This window comes from Ictalurus furcatus, chromosome 8 (genome assembly GCF_023375685.1).
Source record: "Ictalurus furcatus strain D&B chromosome 8, Billie_1.0, whole genome shotgun sequence".
In the NCBI taxonomy this organism is placed as follows: domain Eukaryota; kingdom Metazoa; phylum Chordata; class Actinopteri; order Siluriformes; family Ictaluridae; genus Ictalurus; species Ictalurus furcatus.
Genome location: NC_071262.1, coordinates 9,521,180 through 9,541,722, shown reverse-complemented (window position 1 = coordinate 9,541,722; position 20,543 = coordinate 9,521,180). Strand labels below are relative to the sequence as shown.

General features: G+C 41.8%; 2 protein-coding genes across 7 annotated transcripts in view; one reads left to right on the top strand and one right to left on the bottom strand.

Moving 5' to 3' along the window:
* The window catches only part of cenpu (centromere protein U), a 23,815-nt gene extending 10,267 nt beyond the window's left edge, over window positions 1–13,548 (bottom strand). Inside the window, exon 1 of one of the 5 annotated variants that reach the window (XM_053630560.1) lies at window positions 13,498–13,548. Coding sequence is in view for 2 of the 5 variants with exons in the window: in XM_053630558.1 (XP_053486533.1) it covers window positions 481–546 (66 nt within the window). In the remaining 3 variants the exon portion in view is untranslated. Of the gene's footprint in view, window positions 1–480; window positions 1,112–6,428; window positions 7,958–13,497 lie in introns of those variants that run through there. The other 4 variants (XM_053630561.1, XM_053630558.1, XM_053630562.1 and 1 more) reach the window with 4 other exon arrangements.
* Window positions 2,011–20,543, top strand: slc25a51b (solute carrier family 25 member 51b). 2 transcript variants are annotated; one of them, XM_053630575.1, is made up of 2 exons: window positions 2,011–2,092; window positions 19,138–20,543. In XM_053630575.1, the coding sequence occupies exon 2, from the start codon at window positions 19,203–19,205 to the stop codon at window positions 20,145–20,147; it is 945 nt and encodes a 314-aa protein (XP_053486550.1). In that variant the 5' UTR covers window positions 2,011–2,092; window positions 19,138–19,202; the 3' UTR covers window positions 20,148–20,543. The 2 variants fall into 2 exon arrangements, with proteins under 2 accessions (XP_053486550.1, XP_053486549.1); XM_053630574.1 differs by lacking the exon at window positions 2,011–2,092 and adding an exon at window positions 13,572–13,708.

The window sequence follows — 20,543 nt, the reverse complement described above, 5'->3', positions numbered from 1 at the left end:
TAAACACCTTAATCACAATATTGTCTTATTCAGAATAAGGTCAATAATTAGATTACTGCTGTCCATGTAAACGTAGTCACTGACTCTGAAAGTCAGGATTCACAGAAAAGTTCTCATGACGGAAACTTCACTTCAGACTGTTACAAAGCACTGCCACCTGGGAATAAATGTCAAATCTCAACTATTATATGTTTAAACACCGCATTTCCCAAGTTCCACTTATTACAGAATTTAAATTAACACAGCGCATCCGGCTTACAAGTCCCCGTGTATGTGCTGTTACTATACAAACGTTAACGCTTTAGAAAGCACGCATTAATATAAACCTGTGATTCGAATTACAGCCGGAACTACTTTCAGAGCGGACTATACTAAAGATGAACCACCGTCTTCTGAGAATTCAACACGGCTGCGATATAAACAGGAATAAACCAAGACATTAGGTCGTTCTTGTTGCTTAGTTTCGACGTGTTACTCAACCAATATTAATGTATCAACCTTGGCTTCTTTTTGAAGAGCTTTCAACAATCTTGTTACGCGACTCATCTTCACTGTTGAATAAAAGCCAAATCACCACAAAATCACAACAAGCGTGCTGTTAATGTTGTTAATGAACTTCTTCCGTTAGCCATCAGCAGTTGTCTTTCAGGACTTCCGCAAACATTTCCCGCGATGTGTTTAGACTATTTTTGTTAATACCATGAGTGTACAGAGGGGAGATGTAAAGAACCGATTGAATAAAACATCTTATTCAAAATATATTCACGTTTAAATGCATGTAAATATACATTATATATACACATTAAAATCAAGAAATTACTGTTTATAAAACATTTCAGCTGTTAAACGTTTTAAAAAAAGCGATACATCAAAGACGTCAACCCCTATTTTTAAAAATGGACCGCGCCGGTATTTCTTCTCTTATGCCTGCGCAAAACGCCACACAGCTCACTGCTGCCACCTGTTGGTACACAAAGCAAAGCACGCTGACATATTCTCTGTGTAACCAAGTATTTCCATAAACAGAATAAGAAGCACAGTGCATAAGGGTTTTCTAATACCACACCACATAGTCTTACCAGATCAACACATTTTAGCCATTTTATCTGTAGTATTTCAACTAACGACCCTTTTTAAAATTCTTGTTTATTAATTTTGACATCAAAGTACAAATCTGAAATGTACCATTAAAACAACGAGCAATTTAGTACTAACTGTCAGGAAAAATAGGTTTGAAAATTATACTGACGTATACAAACAGACGTATTGTACGCCATGATAGCAAACTAATCTAGATTAGGTCGTTTTTGTTGTTTATGGTCAGGCGTTCATAAACGTTTGGCCATATAGTGTATCTATCCCAGGGAGCATCGGGCACAAGGCAGGGTACACCCTGGAAGGGGTGCCAATCCATCGCAGGGCACTGCACGCCTGACCATCACACCCATATGTGAATCACATCTGGATTCACATTCAAGATTTAGTCCCTGTTTGCTGGTATAATAAGCTCCACTCCTCCGGGAAGGCTTTCCACTAGATTTTGGAGCATGGCTGTGGGTATTTCTGATCATTCAGCCTCAAGAGCATTAATGAGGCCAGGCAATGATATCAGGGGTGCAATCAGTGTTCCAGTTCATCCCAAAGGTGTTCAGTAGGGTTGAGGTCAGGGCTCTGTGCCTGTCGCTCGAGTTCTTCCAGTCCAACCTTGGCAAACCATATCTTCATGAACATTGCTTTGTTTTATCATGCTGGAACAGGTTTGGGCCTTTTATTTCAAGTGAAGGGAAATACTACGCAAAACAACTTTGTTTCAACAGTTTGGGGAAGGCCTACATAAGTGTATGAAGCTCAGGTGTCCTCAAACCATTGGCCACATAGTGTAGGTATAAATGAGGAGGCATAAACAGTTTAGCCCCTTTTCAACTGCAATGACAACATAGTGTAATTATATCACTGTCCGCTAGGTGGCAGTAACGGCGCCTTCGATGTAAAGTTGTATATATAAAGGAAGAAGAAGAGACAGCGCGCCCTGTCAAGTGATGGTTTTTTCTGGGTCACTCCCGCGAAGGTGTGTGTCAGCGTGTCAGTCAAGGTAAAGAAACAGTTCTGCTGTGTATCATGTTTATTTCATACAAGATAAAAAGTAGCATTTTAAACGCGATGTTACAAAGGCCCCAGACGAGCCCTGACACGTCCCTGGCCTGCACATGCAGCTCATCAGAGGGTTAACCCTGCTAGCTCGGTAGCTAACTAGCATCCCAGCTGGCAGAGTTTCCGTGATCTTTGCTTAAGGACATCTGTTCGGTTACTGAATTAAAAGGTCCAGCTGTTGTTAATCGGTATTTTCTGAGCAGATGAATTCGGTTAGCTAGTTGCCTGACTGCTATTTTATCTCTGTGTGATCTGAGTCATCTGATCTGGCACCCTGATTTGATCAGATTAGTCAGTAATGGGTCTTTTAATGAGCTTGTACCACCTGCTACTTGATGCGCCGACATCTGCCCCCTGACTGTGAAGGGGAAGTGGTGGTGAGATCAAATAATTATCAGTGTCATGCTGGCTAACTGTTTACTGCGAATGAAGGGCACGCCCCATCTGAGCCCAACTCCTAATACAACTACACTATGGTACACTATACTACACTATACTACGCTGCACTATTCTACACTATATTACAGTACACTATACTGCACTACAGTTCACTATACTACACTGCACTACAGTACAGTACACTATACTACAGTACACTATACTACAGTACACTATTCTACACTACACTATACTACAGTGCACTATTCTACACTATAATACAGTACACTATTCTACACTATAATACAGTACACTATACTGCACTACAGTGCACTATACTACACTGCTCTACAGTACACTTATACGCTATTCTACACTATACTAAAGTACACTATTCTCCACTGTACTATACTACACTATACTACAGTACACTATACTGCACTATACTGCAGTACACTATACTGCACTATACTACAGTACACTATACTACAGTACACTATTCCACACTATAATACAGTACACTATACTACAGTACACTATACTACACTATACTGCAGTACACTATACTGCGCTATACTACAGTACACTATACTACAGTACACTATTCACACTACTACAGTATACTATACTACAGTACACTATTCCACACTATAATACAGTACACTATACTACACTATACTGCAGTACACTATACTGCGCTATACTACAGTACACTATACTACAGTACACTATTCCACACTACTACAGTACACTATACTACAGTACACTATTCTACACTATAATACAGTACACTATACTGCACTACAGTGCACTATACTACACTGCTCTACAGTACACTTCTACGCTATTCTACACTATACTACAGTACACTATACTACAGTACTCTATTCTACACTATACTACAGTACACTATTCTACACTATACTACAGAACACTATACTACAGTACACTATACTGCACTACAGTGCACTATACTACACTGCTCTACAGTACACTTGTACGCTATTCTACACTATAGTGCAGTGCACTATACTACACTGCTCTACAGTACACTTCTACGCTATTCTACACTATAGTACAGTACGCTATACTACACTGCACCGCAGTACATTATACTACACTGCACCAGAGTACACTATACTGCACTATACTACAGTGCAGTACAGTACACTATTCTACGCTATTCTACACTATACTACAGTACACTATATTACACTGCACTGTGGTACACTATACTACAGTATGCTATTCTACATTACAGTATACTATACTACATTATAGTACACTTCACCACTGGTTCTCAAACTGGGGGCTGCCAGATGGTGGCAGTGGGGCTGAATAGAAATTCTAGAACCCTTAAAAAAATATAATTAAATTTTGCTTAACATTTGAACATTGATTTGCATAATAATGAGAAATATTAATAAATTAAATCAATTATACATGGCACACCAAAAAGAAACATCTGTTGATATACTAGTGTACTGTTAGCCACACGCTGATTAAACCTAAGACTAGTTAAAATGGACATGTTTTTAGATAGAGGAAATTGTCTCTTAGCTGAGAAAGTTAATACAGAAGAGCCTAGCGTGAAAAAAATTAAGTAGCGAAAATTTGATGACTCTATGGGGCCACAAATGGATGCGACCTACACAAGGGGGGCCTCGAGCTGAAAGTTTGAGAACCACTGCACTACATCACAGTACGTTGCACTACAGTAGAGTATAGTACGCTGCGCTTCACTACACCACAGTACATTGCACTACAGTATAGTATGCTTCCCTACACCACAGTACACTGCACTACAGTACAGTATAGTATGCTTCCCTACACCACAGTACACTGCACTACAGTACAGTATAGTACGCTTCCCTACACCACAGTACACTGCACTACAGTACAGTATAGTACGCTTCCCTACACCACAGTACACTGCACTACAGTACAGTATAGTACGCTTCCCTACACCACAGTACACTGCACTACAGTACAGTGTAGTACGCTTCCCTACACCACAGTACACTGCACTACAGTACAGTGTAGTACGCTTCCCTACACCACAGTACGCTGCACTACAGTATAGTATGCTTCACTACACCACAGTACGCTGCACTACAGTATGGTATGCTTCCCTACACCACAGTACACTGCACTACAGTACAGTATAGTACGCTTCCCTACACCACAGTACGCTTCCCTACACCACAGTACACTGCACTACAGTACAGTATAGTACGCTTCCCTACACCACAGTACACTGCACTACAGTACAGTATAGTACGCTTCCCTACACCACAGTACACTGCACTACAGTACAGTATAGTACGCTTCCCTACACCACAGTACACTGCACTACAGTACAGTATAGTACGCTTCCCTACACCACAGTACACTGCACTACAGTGTAGTACGCTTCCCTACACCACAGTACACTGCACTACAGTATGGTATGCTTCCCTACACCACAGTACGCTGCACTACAGTATGGTATGCTTCCCTACACCACAGTACGCTGCACTACAGTATGGTATGCTTCCCTACACCACAGTACACTGCACTACAGTACAGTATAGTACGCTTCCCTACACCACAGTACGCTTCCCTACACCACAGTACGCTTCCCTACAGTACAGTATAGTACGCTTCCCTACACCACAGTACACTGCACTACAGTACAGTATAGTACGCTTCCCTACACCACAGTACACTGCACTACAGTACAGTGTAGTACGCTTCCCTACACCACAGTACGCTGCACTACAGTGTAGTACGCTTCCCTACACCACAGTACGCTGCACTACAGTATGGTATGCTTCCCTACACCACAGTACGCTGCACTACAGTATGGTATGCTTCCCTACACCACAGTACGCTGCACTACAGTATGGTATGCTTCCCTACACCACAGTACGCTGCACTACAGTATGGTATGCTTTCCTACACCACAGTACGCTGCACTACAGTATGGTATGCTTCACTACACCACAGTACACTACAGTATAGTACGCTTCACTACACCACAGTACACTGCACTACAGTATAGTATGCTTCACTACACCACCATGGTGTCATGGAAATTAGACAACACTCGCAGACTCGTCCTCTGAAGGTAAAAAGGTTTTACAGAAAGATGAGAGATACAGGATAGAATAATGAGAGCGCTCTAAAGCCCTTGTACTAAACCACTACTATATATGTGAAATGCAGAGCATGACATAATTCTGTGTACTGATAAGAAGCAGTTTGAGGTAGTTCAAACAGGCTTTGTTTTAGGATCTTGGAAGATGTTTAAACGAACCTTGAACAGAAGAACATATTTGTCTCTATAAGTAGATAAACATTCTGTACTGATGACATGACATGGCCTTCTTAGGTGTTATCCTCTGATGAGAATGAAATAGAACGAGAACAAAACTATTACAAAGTAAAAATGAGTAATTTCCCTCGCATTTCCCCCATTTTATCACCAAAATATGATAACTAAAATTAAGAGTAATTACTATGCTGTGAGTACATCAGAACTTCAGAATCCTTTCACGGTTCAACTGAATTAATCATAAAACAGAAATAATTAAGGTGCTAAGGGGTTTTTTATGGATATAAAGTATCCTGTAGTCAAGCAAGCTCATTTAGGATGAAATGAGAGTCGTTATGGTCAAAGGAATATTTACAATAGGTGTGAAATGAATGTCAATGGGTCGTCATCGTCAGTGTCGCTGGGAGAATCTGATACCCAGTCAGGTTTAGGATACAAGTCAGGTTGGTCATCATAGGGATAGTAATCAGTCTTTGTCAACATAAGCGTTTGGTCATTAGTGATTTTAACGAGCGTGAGAGACTGCTCTGAACGAGAGAAACAATACAAGGCAAAATGAGCAAGACAAGAAGAATTATTGCACCTATTGGTAGACAGACGATTAATATCCATGAGCCCTATTCCCCGAGTACTGAGTTCAGCCAATGAAACCCTGTCTCGCTAGTCTGTGGATTCTTGATGGAGAATTATGGTCTAGTTCTCCTATTGCAGTCCCATCTTCTCCAGCTCAGTGCATGGCTCTGGCACCCTCATGCAGTGGCTCGCATGCATCCACATGGCTCTCTGGCTGGCCTTTACCACAGAGTGAGTGACGAATCTAGAATGGCCCCGACCACCGTGGCTTGTTCCACCTGGTGCTGCGGAAGTCCTTGATCACGATCCACTCTCCAGGCTTCAGATCATGCAGCGGAACCGTGGCTAGAGCTGGAAGTGCTGCCTTTACCTGCTTGTGTATAGAGTGCAAAGCAGAGGACAGGGTTGCACAGTAATTTACATTGCATCATCACATGCTGCAGCGTCGGGAAAGGAGCTGTCACAGGTCCAATTCCTGTGTGTGGAGGTCTCCCAAGCGATATCCCAAAGGGGCTAAGCCCATCCCTAAGCCTGTTTCAGAACAGCATTTGCGCAATCTGTTTTTTAGTGTCCCATTTTCTCTCTCTACCACTCCACCACTAGCTGAATGATATGCAGCTGGATGATATTCTTTAATTCAATGCTCAAATATTCACCCACCTACTTAAGGGCATGGCTCACAAAAGGTGTGCCATTATCACTACCGTGTCTGTGTCCTGTTTGGACATGGGGATGTGGCCTTCTCTACCTTCAAACCTCAACGCACGTTATGAGTTGCGCAAACAGGGTAAACAACAGTTTTTTTTTGTTTGTTTATTTATTTATTTATTTATATAAAAAATTTTGAGTAATTGGAGAAACTTATGCTTTATCGCAGCTATCATTCCCCCTTTTTGACGCATGGTCCTTGCCATGCGTCAACTTTGAAGACAAGGACAGCCCCGGGGCATCGCCGAACTCCATCAACAACCGTGCAGCCTGCTTTGTGCCACACAGCCTTTTCCTCGTCAGTAGCTCGTGCTTGGAGGTCTGAAAGCAGTAAAGGAGTGATTTATTTTCTTTTGAGTTTTGGGACCATAGATGCAGCTGCTTGCTTTGCTGCACTGTCCGCTCAAGCGTTTCCTAGGAAAACATGGTCTAATTTGTTAGTGTGTGTGCATCGCATTTGCATACTGCAGTAGTTTTGGGGAGTAGGACTGCGTTTAGCAGCTCAGAGACTAGTTTGTGGTGGGCTATGTGTGTTCCTGAACTCGTCAGGAAGTTCCTGTGTTTCCAAATTGTCCCCAAATCATGTACTACCTCAAAGGCATATCTACTGTCTGTGTAGATATTTACTGACTGTCCCTCAGCATGTCTTCATGCCTCTATGAGGGCATACATTTCAGCTGCTTGTGCTGAAAGGTTTGAGGGGAGAATTCCTGACCGACCGTCTCGTGTGCAGTCACTACTGCATAGCCCACTCGATTTTTACCTGTCTTTGGGTCACGTGATGCTGACCCGTCCACAAAGAGGATCAGATCTGAGTTTTCCAATAGAACATCTTTCAAGTCGACTCTAGGGGAGCAGAGTCTGTTAGTCAGTACAACACAATCATGTGGTTCCCTGTCTCCTTCTGTTGGAAGAAGAGTACCAGGGTTAAGGACATTACATCGTTTTCTAGTGACATTCGGCATGTCTAGTAGTATAGTGTTATGGTGCAGCCACCATTGGGTGGAAAGGTGTGAGGTTTTCTGTTCAAGTAGGAGTAACAACACCTCATGTGGAACCAAGAGGTTCAATTCTGAGTAATCTACCAGGTCTCTGGATACCACCATAGCTTTCTCAGCTGCTGCTACAGCACGTACACATGGGAAACTCTGCAGTGACTGGATCCAACTTACCTGAGAATGAGCTGTCCAACCTGTTGCATATGCCATCTCTGAGTGGTGCTTCTAGATTGGTATAGTTTAGAATGAAAGTTCTTCGATACGAACACATACCTAGGATAGAGAGAACTTGTTTCTTCGTTAGAGGCTTGGGAATCTTCTGGATTGCAGATACTTTGTCAGCTGAGCGTTTCCTTCCACTGGTGGAGATGTCGTTCCCTAGAAATCTCACTTCTTGTACATACTGTAATTTGGAGAGACTGGCTTTGTGGCCGCCTTTGGCAAGATGCTGCAACAATTTAATTGTCAGTTTCACACTGTGCCCTGGAGAAAGTGGTAGAGGTGCTAAGCTGTCCTTTAGCATTTGGTTGTATATCGTTAGTGACTCTCAATACCCTTAACACAAGCGAGTGAAAAGTGTAAGGACGTCCATCAAATATGAATGCAAACTGAAACTGATTGTCTTTATCAAGAGATATACCGAAAAAATGCATTAGCTAAATCTACAACTGAAAACCATTCGCTATTTGCTGGGACCTGGCTTAATATGGTGTAAGAATTTGGCATGTCTGGAGCTCTCTGTTTGAGTGCTGCATTAACCGCTTGCAAATCTTGTACAAATCTCCATTCATCAGGTTGTAAGGTGTTTTTTTTTTTTTTTTTTTGCTTCTCTCACTGGATATATTGGAGTGCGCACTGACTAATCAGGACCGGGAACAATGACCCCTGCCTTCAATAATGAATTGAAATCTGGTCTAATGCCTTCAATAGCTTCTGATTTAAGAGGGTATTGAGATTGTCTGGGCCTAAAGTCAGATTTGGGCGTGATCACGACTGGTGGTGCACTTTTAATCAGGCCTGTTTCCCTTAGGCCCACAGCCTGAAAGGCACCTTCTTCAATTGTGAGTGTGGGGCTTGTCCCAAGGTTCAGAAACATTCCCTTGTCATGACCTATTACATCCCGGTTGACCTTGCTCTTTTCCTGAAAGAATTTTTATAAACTCCCAGAGTTAGGCTGTACCACATGTTGGTGGTGGGTTTCTGTTCCCAATCTGTAATTTTCCCACTCTCACATAATCTGACCCATGGTCCCACGTCATTCTACTGTTTGTTCTTTATTTTGGCTAATGAGACGTGGGGCGTGGATTCTGGGACCAAAAATGCACGCATCTAAGTGTCACTCAATTTGTCACACCAATATAGGTACAGCTCTTCACTTTCTGGGATATCCAAAAACCATTCTTTCTCAAAATGAAAGTCTCTTCCTTCATGCACTTGCGCTGTGCAGTGGAGGACAGGACAGCATAAAATCAACACAGTTGTCCTTCATCTTATGTGCCGACGTCAACAAACGAGCACAGGCTCTAGGCTTGTTATGCATGGACCATTGATAAACACATAGCTCTGTTTCTTTAACAAATGGAGTTCCCAAAGATGAGTCATCAGTTATTGTTACTCCCTGAGGTGAGGATATAAAATTTAAGTATAAAACACACATTAAGTCCCTGCCCGGTAGATTGACCGGACATGAAGACGAAATTTTGTCTAATACTGACTGTCCTGTTACACCCATGGAGTCCAGTGACCGTGAACTCATTTTCGGAGATTCTTTCAATTCGCAGTGTTTTATTACTGAATACATTGCCCTGGAATCTACCAAAAATGTGACTCTTTGCCCATTAACTACAAGAGATATACATGGTGACTGTGTAAAAGGAGAGGCATTATACTTTAAAAGGTTAAGTGTCATGACTGGTTCAGACATTTGTGAACTGTCAGTCTGACTAATGTTGGATGTGGGGGTGTGGAAATATTCCTGTTCTTTGTGAGCTAACTGATAGTTTGGGTGTCTGATGTCACCTCTTCTGTTCACAGGTGCCTCACCCTTCCCTTAGCTCCGCCCGTCAGTTCGCTTCTGCTCTGGACAGTCTCCTGCAAAATGTCCAACTTTTCTGCAGTTGTAACAGTTTAATCCTGGGCCATAGCCCTGACCGCCAGGTCTTACTCGTCTGTGTGCTTTTGGTCTTCCTCTCCATCTTTCTTTCCTTTGCGTCTCGTAGGAGCTTCTCCGTATGGATTGCGTACCTCTCCCCTTGTGAGGTTTCCGGTGTCCCAGGTGATACATTGTTGTTTGACTATAGCAGCAGTTTCTGGTTTCATGCCGTTCATAAAGCGGTTTCTGAGATGTGCCTCCCATGCTGTGATGGTCGCCTGCCCATCTGCCAGAGTGTAGGGTTTCTCCAAGCCCGAGTTTGCGTCATGGATCTCAGTGAGCCTGGACAGCTACTGTGATATAGTCTCCGAGTCTTGTTTACACATCGCTATTTTTGTCATGTCCAGTCGCACAGGAAAGGTGTTCGTGAGCCTCTGCTGGAGCGCCGTTATTTATGCTCTGTACCTTGCGTTGACTTCATCATTCCACTATGGGTTGATCAGGCGCACATCGTTCTCTGGGAATTCACGTGAAACCTTGACCCAGTCCGTGCCAAGTTTCGCCATGAGCAGTCATCGTAGTTAATGATTGGTGGGTCTGAATTCTCTGCAGAATATCTGAAGTTCATCCCCAAACTTTTGTCTTCATACTTCGTGGCGCGCCGGCAGATGCGTCATGCTGCTCCTGATGTCTTCTGACGTCCAGGGTCTGTGAACTAGCATAGGGCCTCCTTCTCCGGCCACTTCTAGCATTGGGGCATTTTGGGGCACTGGTGCTTCTCTGTCCAATTTTGTTGGTCTGAAGCCCTCAGGCAGCAATGTTGTTGGTCCCTTCACTTGGGATCTCGTGTGTAATGAGAGCATAGTTCAGTGGGGGTCGGTGGCTCAGTTCTGACGGGTTCTGATAGTGGCGTAGGCTGGGCCGCTTCATCGTGAGCTGGTGCCTCTGATACTGCAGGTTCCTCCTCACTGGCTGTGGATGTCGTGTTGGGGCGGAGTCCAGGTCGGGATCGGCTTTCTGCAATTTAGCACACTGAGAAACATGTGAGGTCCCTGCCTGACATTTTTTCTCTCTATGTGCCTCGCTCTGCCATTCAGCAAATGCCTTCCAGTCAGCCAAAAACTGCACTTCGCTTTTTGTTTTAGGGGTCTCTCTCTCTCTCGCTCGCTCTCTCTCTCTCTCTCTCTCCTTTGTCTCTAAATTAAGTTTCAGTTGTTCTAACTGTCTGAGATAGTGCTAAAACTACCTTTTTCTGGGAAAGCACATTCTTTAACCCATACATCATATTGGTTCAAACATCCTTCCCCATAATTCACATTAACATATGAGCACCCTGTCACAGGATCTACTTTGCTTTGATTTTCCCATATTTTTATATATATATATATATATATATATATATATATATATATATATATATATATATATATATATATATATAATTTCTTTTACAGCTTCTACAACTTTCAAATTTGTAATCAGTTTAACATGCTATGAAAATCAAGTGAATATGCATTCTCATGCACAGACAGAAAAGGTGCAAAATGTGTGCCAAATCTCTAGACATTCAATTAATCATGTAACTTATAGGTTCAATAGAGTAAACCTTAAGAATGTAAAAGAGTTTACCTGTGAGGGTGAGTCCACATACAGCAATTTGGAAGGACTTCTGGTAGGTTTTCTCTTCCCTTCTTTTTTTTTTTTTTTTAAGTTAAAAAATAATTTCCTTTTTTTAATTATTTTTTTATCAGTAAAATTTACTTGTGTGTTAAATTTGCCAAATGTATCATGTACCGCTGATATGATGGAATGAGTCAATGGGGCATGCCACTTGATGATCCGCTGTAAAAAATACTGTGCCTCTTGCGCTTCTTAAGTACTCTCTTTACTTATTTATTCCTCGAAATGGACTCGTTCCATTTATTTTTACCGTTATTATCTCTCTATATATATTAGGGCTGCATGATTATGGCCAAAATGATAATCCCGATTATTTTGATCAATATTGAGATCTCGATTATTTATCACGATTATTCATTGATTTTAGGGAGAACATATTTTTATTGTACTTTCACATTTAAATAAACAGACCACTGCTTTCACCTCCATGTTGTGCTACATTCCTGCTAATGTACAAATCTTTGCCTCAAATTAGACTGATCCTTAAAGTGCATCATCTCGTAGAAGCAAAATATAAATAAAATTGTACCCAAAATGTAGCATAAGTAAAAATGCCATCAACCAAATGAAAATATCTATCAAGTATAACAATATGCAACTAAATGAAAACAATTCAGGCGAATGCAGAAAAGGCAATAACAGTGTTTACAGGAGGAGAGACGCAAGACAATTTCTTTTAGGAGATTACAAAAATTTAGGAGCACAGTTGAAGTTTAGTGGTTTTATTTATTTATTTTAAAGAGATGGTAGCGTTAATGTGCCACAATATAACACACAAGTAGGAATGAGAACTTGAGCTTGTCAATTATGACAGAATTTAGGAACATAGTGCGTGATCAATAAAAGATGGCAGTTGTGAGATCAGGAAGTTGAGAGAAGCAGATGATGTTCAGTGTTACTCTCATCATCATAATGGCTTCTCTGCAGTATTTCCACACTTGTTCGGTTGACTGAGCTGATGAAAAGCAGTGTGAAAGTAACTGTTGCGCGGTGTAGATGCATTTTGGACTTCCTGTAGTTTTTATCCCGATTGTATTATACAACTCCGAACAGGTCTCTCGCACTGGTGCAAATAAATATTTAGTCACAGTCGCACAAAACCCGTTTCCAGGTTTTGGCACTACAAAATGACCTCATCCCTGCGCCACTCTGTGATTGATTGGCTGTAAGTGTAGGAAGCGCTCGATTTGAGTGGAGAAAACAGCGGCGTTTTCTATGAGCAGAGGATGAACTTTAAACATCAATATCGCAATTGATCATGTTCATTTAATCGTGGGCAGTCAAAATCGTAATCGCGAACGATATTCGATTAATTCTGCAGCCCTACTCATTCATATATATATATATATATATATATATATATAACATATACACACACCCGTCGGTATATATCTTAGTTTTGAAGCTGTGATCTAAGAAACACCGATATCTCTGCCGTCGCAGAGGTGAAGTTCCTTGAGCTTCTTTTAAGAAATCGCCTCCATGTAATACTTTTCTCAATGTAATACACACATTTCTTATATCATTGACTCCCTTCCACACAGACAGCAATACACAATGACTTCATAAATTTCTAATTCTAAATTCTTGATGATTCCTACCAGTCAGTGGTAAGGCTGCATCGGTCTTTCGCTCTGCATAATAAGGGGCAAACCGCCTTCGCATCAACACGGACTTCAGAGTGAAACTTTTCCTCGAGCGTCCTTCGGTTTGTTTGTTGTCCAGAAAAGCTGAAAAGACTCGCGCATCCCAGCCAGGAGACGCCTAATTGTCATGGAAATTAGACAACACTCACAGACTCGTCCTCTGAAGGTAAAAAGGTTTATTACAGAAAGATGGTTAATACAGGATAGAATAAAGCAGGATAGAGTAATGAGAGCGCTCTAAAGCCCTTGTACTAAATCACTACTATATATATGAAATTCAGAGCATGACATAATTCTGTGTACCGATAAGAAGCAGTTTGAGGCAGTTCAAACAGGTTTTGTTTCAGGGTCTTAGAAGATGTGCAGACGAACCTTGAACAAAAGAACATGTTTGTGTCTCTATAAGTAGATAAACATTTTGGACTGATCTCGGTGACATGACATGGCTTTCTTAGGTGTTATCCTCTGATGAGAATGAAATAGAACAAGAACAAAACTATTACAAAATAAAAATGGGTAATTTCCCTCACAACTGCAATACCGTTCACTACAGTACAGTATGCTGCGCTACGGTTCACTACACTGCACTACAATACAGTACACTACATGATGGTAGTGAAGGTCATGATAAATGAAGGTCATCTGGGAACTATAGAGTTCTGAATATAGTTTTAAAAAAAAAAAAAAAAACCCTTCATGTCAGGAAAAGCCAGTTTTAAAAATAGTGTGGTTTAGTGTGTTTCTGCTCTTGTTAGTGGGATTTCTAAAGTGTTTTTTTTTTTTTTTTTTTTTTTTTTTTTTCCCTTCCCTTTTTTTAAAAAAAAAAGTGTAGTTGACATGTATCTTAATGACAGTTTTTCAGATGAAAGTTCACGAAATCTGTTGATCATGAGTCGGGGGGGAGTAGTGAAATATACTTTTAGATTTAGGATTCTGTTCATTGGATATTTTTTATTACTACATTTTAAGAGAAGACATGCTGCACAAGACCTGCCCCCCCCCCCCCAAAAAAAAAGAGAGCAAAACAAATCTTTGCCTTTAAACCTTGAAGAGATTATTTTCATGTGATTGACCAAAATTCTGTTTTATCTATGCTGTTAAGATGATTCCTCCATGAGTCAGGTGGGAATTTATTGTTCTCAGTCTGGTTAATGTATGTGTGTGGGTGTGTGTTGTGTTATTTATGAAGGCTGGGAGATATGACCGTATGATTCAGCTTTATCAAAGAGAACACCTTGCTGGTACTTGCATGTTGGGTATGAAAGGCAGTAATAAGGTTTTTACATGATTCAATTCACTACCTGTCCGAGGAGCATGCTCTGATTGGTCGTGCTTTTGTGCATGTATAATAATTACTAATTCGATATCAGATTGTTACCTTAAGCAAGAAAGAAGACTGCCCAAGGACATGACTTGTGCTCTTTTAGCTGCAGCTGTCTCCACCGCATCTCTATTTTTGACACACTGCCGCACGTGCACGGCTTCATAACTCTACGCATTTCCAAAAGTTTGCGTCCTGTTAAATGTATATGTGTACAGGCAACAGATTTGTCTCGTGTACACTGTGATTTGCTTTTTTTGCAGTCTAACTGGAATTCTGGAGTACTCTAGTGCTGAATTGAGGTAGTGCATGAAACCTTTATTTCATATCCTAAGAGTTGATTGCCTCTTCCTTCTATCCCCTTAGTCTCTGGATGGAAACCGTTGTTCTCTACAAAACAAATTTCCAAGTTGGCCTGTTTTTATTCACTAATTCGTTCATTTTATACTGGTCCGTCGCAATGGAATCCTGAAACCTTGTCTGAATTCACCGTGATACTAAGCCTTTTAATGTGACTGAGCAAATGTTTTTTAAATGACCTGTACCACAGAGACGATTAGTCCTATTAAGGTAGTATCCTGATCCCTCAGACCATTGACGAAATAAACCTCAAAAGCATCTGTGTTCTGGGGAGATGGGAATGGTGAAATATGAATCACGTGGATCCACTGATGTGATCTAGTCCTTTGGTTGCAAGGCATCTTGTAGCATCAGCATGTGAAGAGAAAAGGCTTTTAGGAAGAAATTCACTCCTGCCAAGTTTAGAATCTGATAGAAACCACCATCCTTATATAATATTTCATTATGTAATAAATAGACACCCAATTAGATATTAAGTTATTCACTTCATCTTCAGTAACCGGTTCATCTTAGTCAAGGTAGTGGTGGATCTGGATCTCAACACCCATGATAAAGTGCTTTCAGTAGTTTAATGCTCGTGCCACAGTGGTTAACCAGGTATTTGAATACCTATGCGCACCCATATTACATAGCATAATTATGAAAACAATAACTACGATATGAGTTACATTTCCATCAAATTATAGCACTGCCACTCTCAAGCACTTTCAGCCAAGTTACACAACGTAATCATAAAAGCAGCTGCCACAAGTCCTAAAACTGAAATTATTGACCTTTCACCGAGCTGGAGGAGGATATAAAAAGATATATCTGTGCAAGGATACGATTACCAGCAATGAGGAATGACTCTACCCGAAGAGCGGAACAGAAAGTTATAGAATAAAACAGCAGGAGACCAGAAGAAGCCATTCGACATGTAGAATATAAAGATCCACATTTATAGTAAAATTTCAAAATGTAATGGAACAACATCTGTAAAGCCAGATGTGCAATAAAGTTTGTGTCTGTATAAACTGTATAAGGAGTTCAGAACCTTTCTGAATGCAAATTCAGTTTGTAGCCATTGCACTAGACATGACTCAGGAAAAAGGGTAGTTCTTTCTTCATCTTTTTCTGGACTCAAGAGTCACCTTGGAGTTATGTAACAACTCTTATCACCAAAGCTGGGGCAAGCTTGTGTATTTTAGACCAGTGCTGCCAGACATGGTTTCCCCATTATACACAAACAGAAAGGTTGCTGAAGCATGGCTTCATGTTGGTTACGTATTATTTGCTTAGTGCTTTTTCATAGAGCATTCAAGGACAATTTGACAGATACAGTAATTCAGAATGTTTGCTTAAGTGTGAAAGCCATTTTTGAACCCAGACATGAGTTCACACACACACAAACAGTAATTTAGGGTTTGTCTCAAATGCAATCGTCCCATCCATGATGGCTCTCAACTTCCAGGCTGAATTTGTCATGTTACCTTCTGCTTCATACTAGGTAGGGAAAGGTCTGTTGTGCTCTACAGAGAAGACCGCAATATGAGGAGATAAGATTTCGCCCTAATTGTTGATAGGTGTGTCAAAAATAAAGTGTTTTTTTTTTTGTTTGTTTGTTTGTTTTTTTGTTTTTTTTTTAAAACAATGCATTTATTAAAATAATTTAAGGAAAAATCCACCCTGAGCAACTAGCATCAGTGATCTTCAAGATTTGATTAGCGGTTTCGTTCACTACCCACAATACCATTCGGTTACCTACTGTTATTGGTGCCAATAGTTATGACTCCTTTCTTCATTTCTGTTCATTTTTATATCTGTCCAGCTCTCTCACCTGTACACTAAGGATGGGCAATATGGACTTGGATCTAGATCACGATATTTTCTGGTATTTATTGCGATAACGATATCAGTGACGATATAAATACAGTACCATGCATCACTGTTTTTGGCTACAAGTGATAGCTGTTATCTTGAGAGCCTCAGAAACACAAACACTGATCTAAAAATAAAGCTGATTTCTGTAACTAAACCAGTTACAGATTGTAGAGGTACAGTAGCTCCTCGTTTAGTGATAAACTCCTCCTCAGTTTCACGTCCGCCTTCCGCCGTACTCGTTTTCGCTCTGCACGTGAGCTGCTAATCGGTCGCTGACCGTCACACACAGAAATACATAATCGACTAGGCTTTATCGTTATTATTGCAGGAAGATAATATAACGCACAATTCTTATTGTGGGGAGAATTTCTACCGGTATATCCCAAACGATAAGATATCACCCATCCCTACTGTACACTTTGCTCAAACAGATAAGGTTACAAAGCTTCATCTTCCATCTTGTAGCTCGCTAACAATCCAAGGGGAAATGGTTGCTAACCACATTCCCATCTTGGCACAACTCTGCTGTATAGCTGCATTAATTTCTGGAACTTTGAGTCCTGTTTTTGTTTCGCTCCCTCTCCCCCTCCCTCCTACTTCTGCATTTGCTTTCTCATTCATTTGATGTTGGCTGTTGCTGAAAAATGGTGAGTAGTTATTTTATTTTTAGGAAACAACACTTGACTGGTATCAGATATAGAGACTGAAAGTAACTAAATAAAATTGCTGAGAGGTTAAGTAAGGGAGTACTGCACTGTGTGATGTGCATCTAAAACTGAAGTCCACATAGTCAAGTTGTATGCAAAAAATATATAAAAGGCAGATTCAGACAACTACTTATGCCAGACTATATCTAGAATACATTGTGTGGCTATTATATGGACAACCAAAAAAACCTTGCTCCTTCTCACCCCATCTCAATGCCAGCATGCAGGTAAACAGGTTACTTTATTCTCTTAACAACCACCAACCATAACCATTTCCCCACTCTACCCTAAACTGTGGCAGTGATTCTTAATACAACTCTCGGTCACTGCCACTATTCCTAATGGAATTTTAATTTTGGACTCAAAATTGCTTACGCAATTTTAAGTGTAGGAATGGTAAATGGTCTTTTTAAACTTTTAGTTGTTCCACAGCACTTTACACTGGTTCACTCTCTCTCACCCCAATAGCAGCAGAGCTGCCATGCAAGGTGCTAACTTGCCATCAGGAGTAACTTGGGGTTCAGTGTCTTGCACTTCGGTATGTGGAGTCATGTGGGCCGGGAATCGAACCGCCAACCCTACGATTAGTGGACAACCTGCTCTACCAACTGAGCCACATCTGCCCTAACAAACGGGAATGTTTTGAATATAAGATTGTCTATTTTCCATTTTTATTCGGATTTTGCTCCAATACATTTCCATGTGGATGGGGCAGGGTGGCTTAGTGGTTAGCATGTTTGCCTCACACTGCCAAGGTTAGCTCTTCGGGGGCTTCCTCTGGGTACCCCGATTTCCTCCCCCAGTTTAAAGATGTGCGTTGTAGGTTGAGTGACCTTTCCAAACTGTTCATTGTGTGTAAATGTGAGATTGTGCCCTGCGATGGGTTGGCATCTAGTCCAGGGTGTTCTCTGCCGAGTTTCCTGGAATGGGCTCCAGACGACCCCGTGTAAGATAAGCAGTATGGATGGATGCTTCCGTACAGTATGTTTGAGTGGACTTATTCTTTAAATAAACTTGCGTTTTAAATAAAGTAAACATTTAATTGCCTTTTCATACAGCAGCAGCGATTGTATTAAATCAATTAATTCCATGATTTTGAAGGAAAAACCTATAACACACAGCCACCATCACACACACCCCAACACCTCTACCCCCAATGAGCCCAGAATTCTTGGTACAAAGTCTGCCAAGTGTGAAAATGCACTTCTTGAACTCTGATGTATTATTTGATGTAAATTTCAGAGTGAAGGTTGATTTGTACGGTTGACAGGCGTTCATGTAGATTTGGGGTTCCCATTGCACCAATCGGTATACCGGATGATTATTTGAGTGTTCTTTCTGTTACAGGTTGCGCTGCTATTGAAGAGCGCTCATATGGATTTGGCATCAAACACCGAGTAGTGTGATATCCCATGGGGGTGGTTACCATCATGGCCCCAGACTCATCCTTGCAACCTCAAGCCCTGCCCCCTCCTTCAGGCAAGCCATGTAGCAGCAGCCCTGTGCTTGGTCACAGCTTGGCGGTGGGTCTCAAACCTCGAGGGAAACACTATGTGTGTGGCTCGGTTGCTGCTTTTACTAACATCCTCATCACCTTCCCCATCCAGAAGGTGCTGTTCCGGCAACAGCTGCATGGCCTGCGAGCCACCGAGGCAGTACGTCAGCTTCAAAAAGAAGGTTTACGAACCCTGTACCGTGGTCTGCTGCCTCCACTGTTGCAGAAAACCATTACAGTAGCTCTCATGTTTGGCCTATACGAGGACTTTTCACGGCTGCTTTTAGATCACGGTGGGTCTTGCGGCGCTCCCGAAATTCTCACGCGCAGTGCAGCGGCGTTTCTGGCCGGCACGGCTGAGGCAGCCCTGACCCCATTTGAGCGTGTGCAGACACTGCTTCAGGATCACCGACACGCAGGGCGCTTCCGCAACACGGCACATGCTTTTGGCACGCTGCTACGTGAGCATGGAGTGAGCGAGTGCTACCGTGGCCTGATTCCTGTGCTGCTGCGCAACGGGCCCAGCAACATGCTTTTCTTCGGACTGCGTGGTCCACTCAGGCGACAGCTGCCTGAAGCCCATACCCACGCTGGGCACATGGTGAACGACTTTGTGTGCGGCGGGCTGCTGGGAGCCGGACTTGGCGTCCTCTTCTATCCGCTGAATGTGATGAAGTCCCGGGCACAGGCGCAGGTCGGAGGTGCGTTCGTGCCCTGCACCCAGGTGCTCCTGACAGTGTGGAGGGAGCGGGGCAGAAGAGTGGTGATGCTGTTCCGTGGTGCGACTCTCAACTACCACCGCTCATTGCTATCATGGGGCATCATTAACGCAACATACGAAATGCTGCTTAAAGTCATATGAGGAGGAGGCGAGGCATGAGGAGAGAAGGGAGCAAGGAACGCTCATGCAGGATGCTTCTCATCAGAGCTGACGATATTTCTTCTTTGCCACAGCACAGTTTTGGAGTTCGAGGGCACTGCCATTTCCTTTTGTATTCACTCACAGATTTAACAGGGATATGTTTATAAAGAAAGAAAGCTAATCTTGTTCTGTTCCCTGAAATGTTCATTCACGTTTTGTCAAAATTCGATAGAACAACCACTGCCCCCTTGTACCCTCATTGGGAAGTGGCTTATATGGCTTGGAGATGGGACTCAAGATTAAGTGTTACATGATATGAACAGCATTATCTATGGAAAAACTTGTGATTATTTGTATTGACCCTAATTAAACACACACTTTGTTGCTTGGACCAGA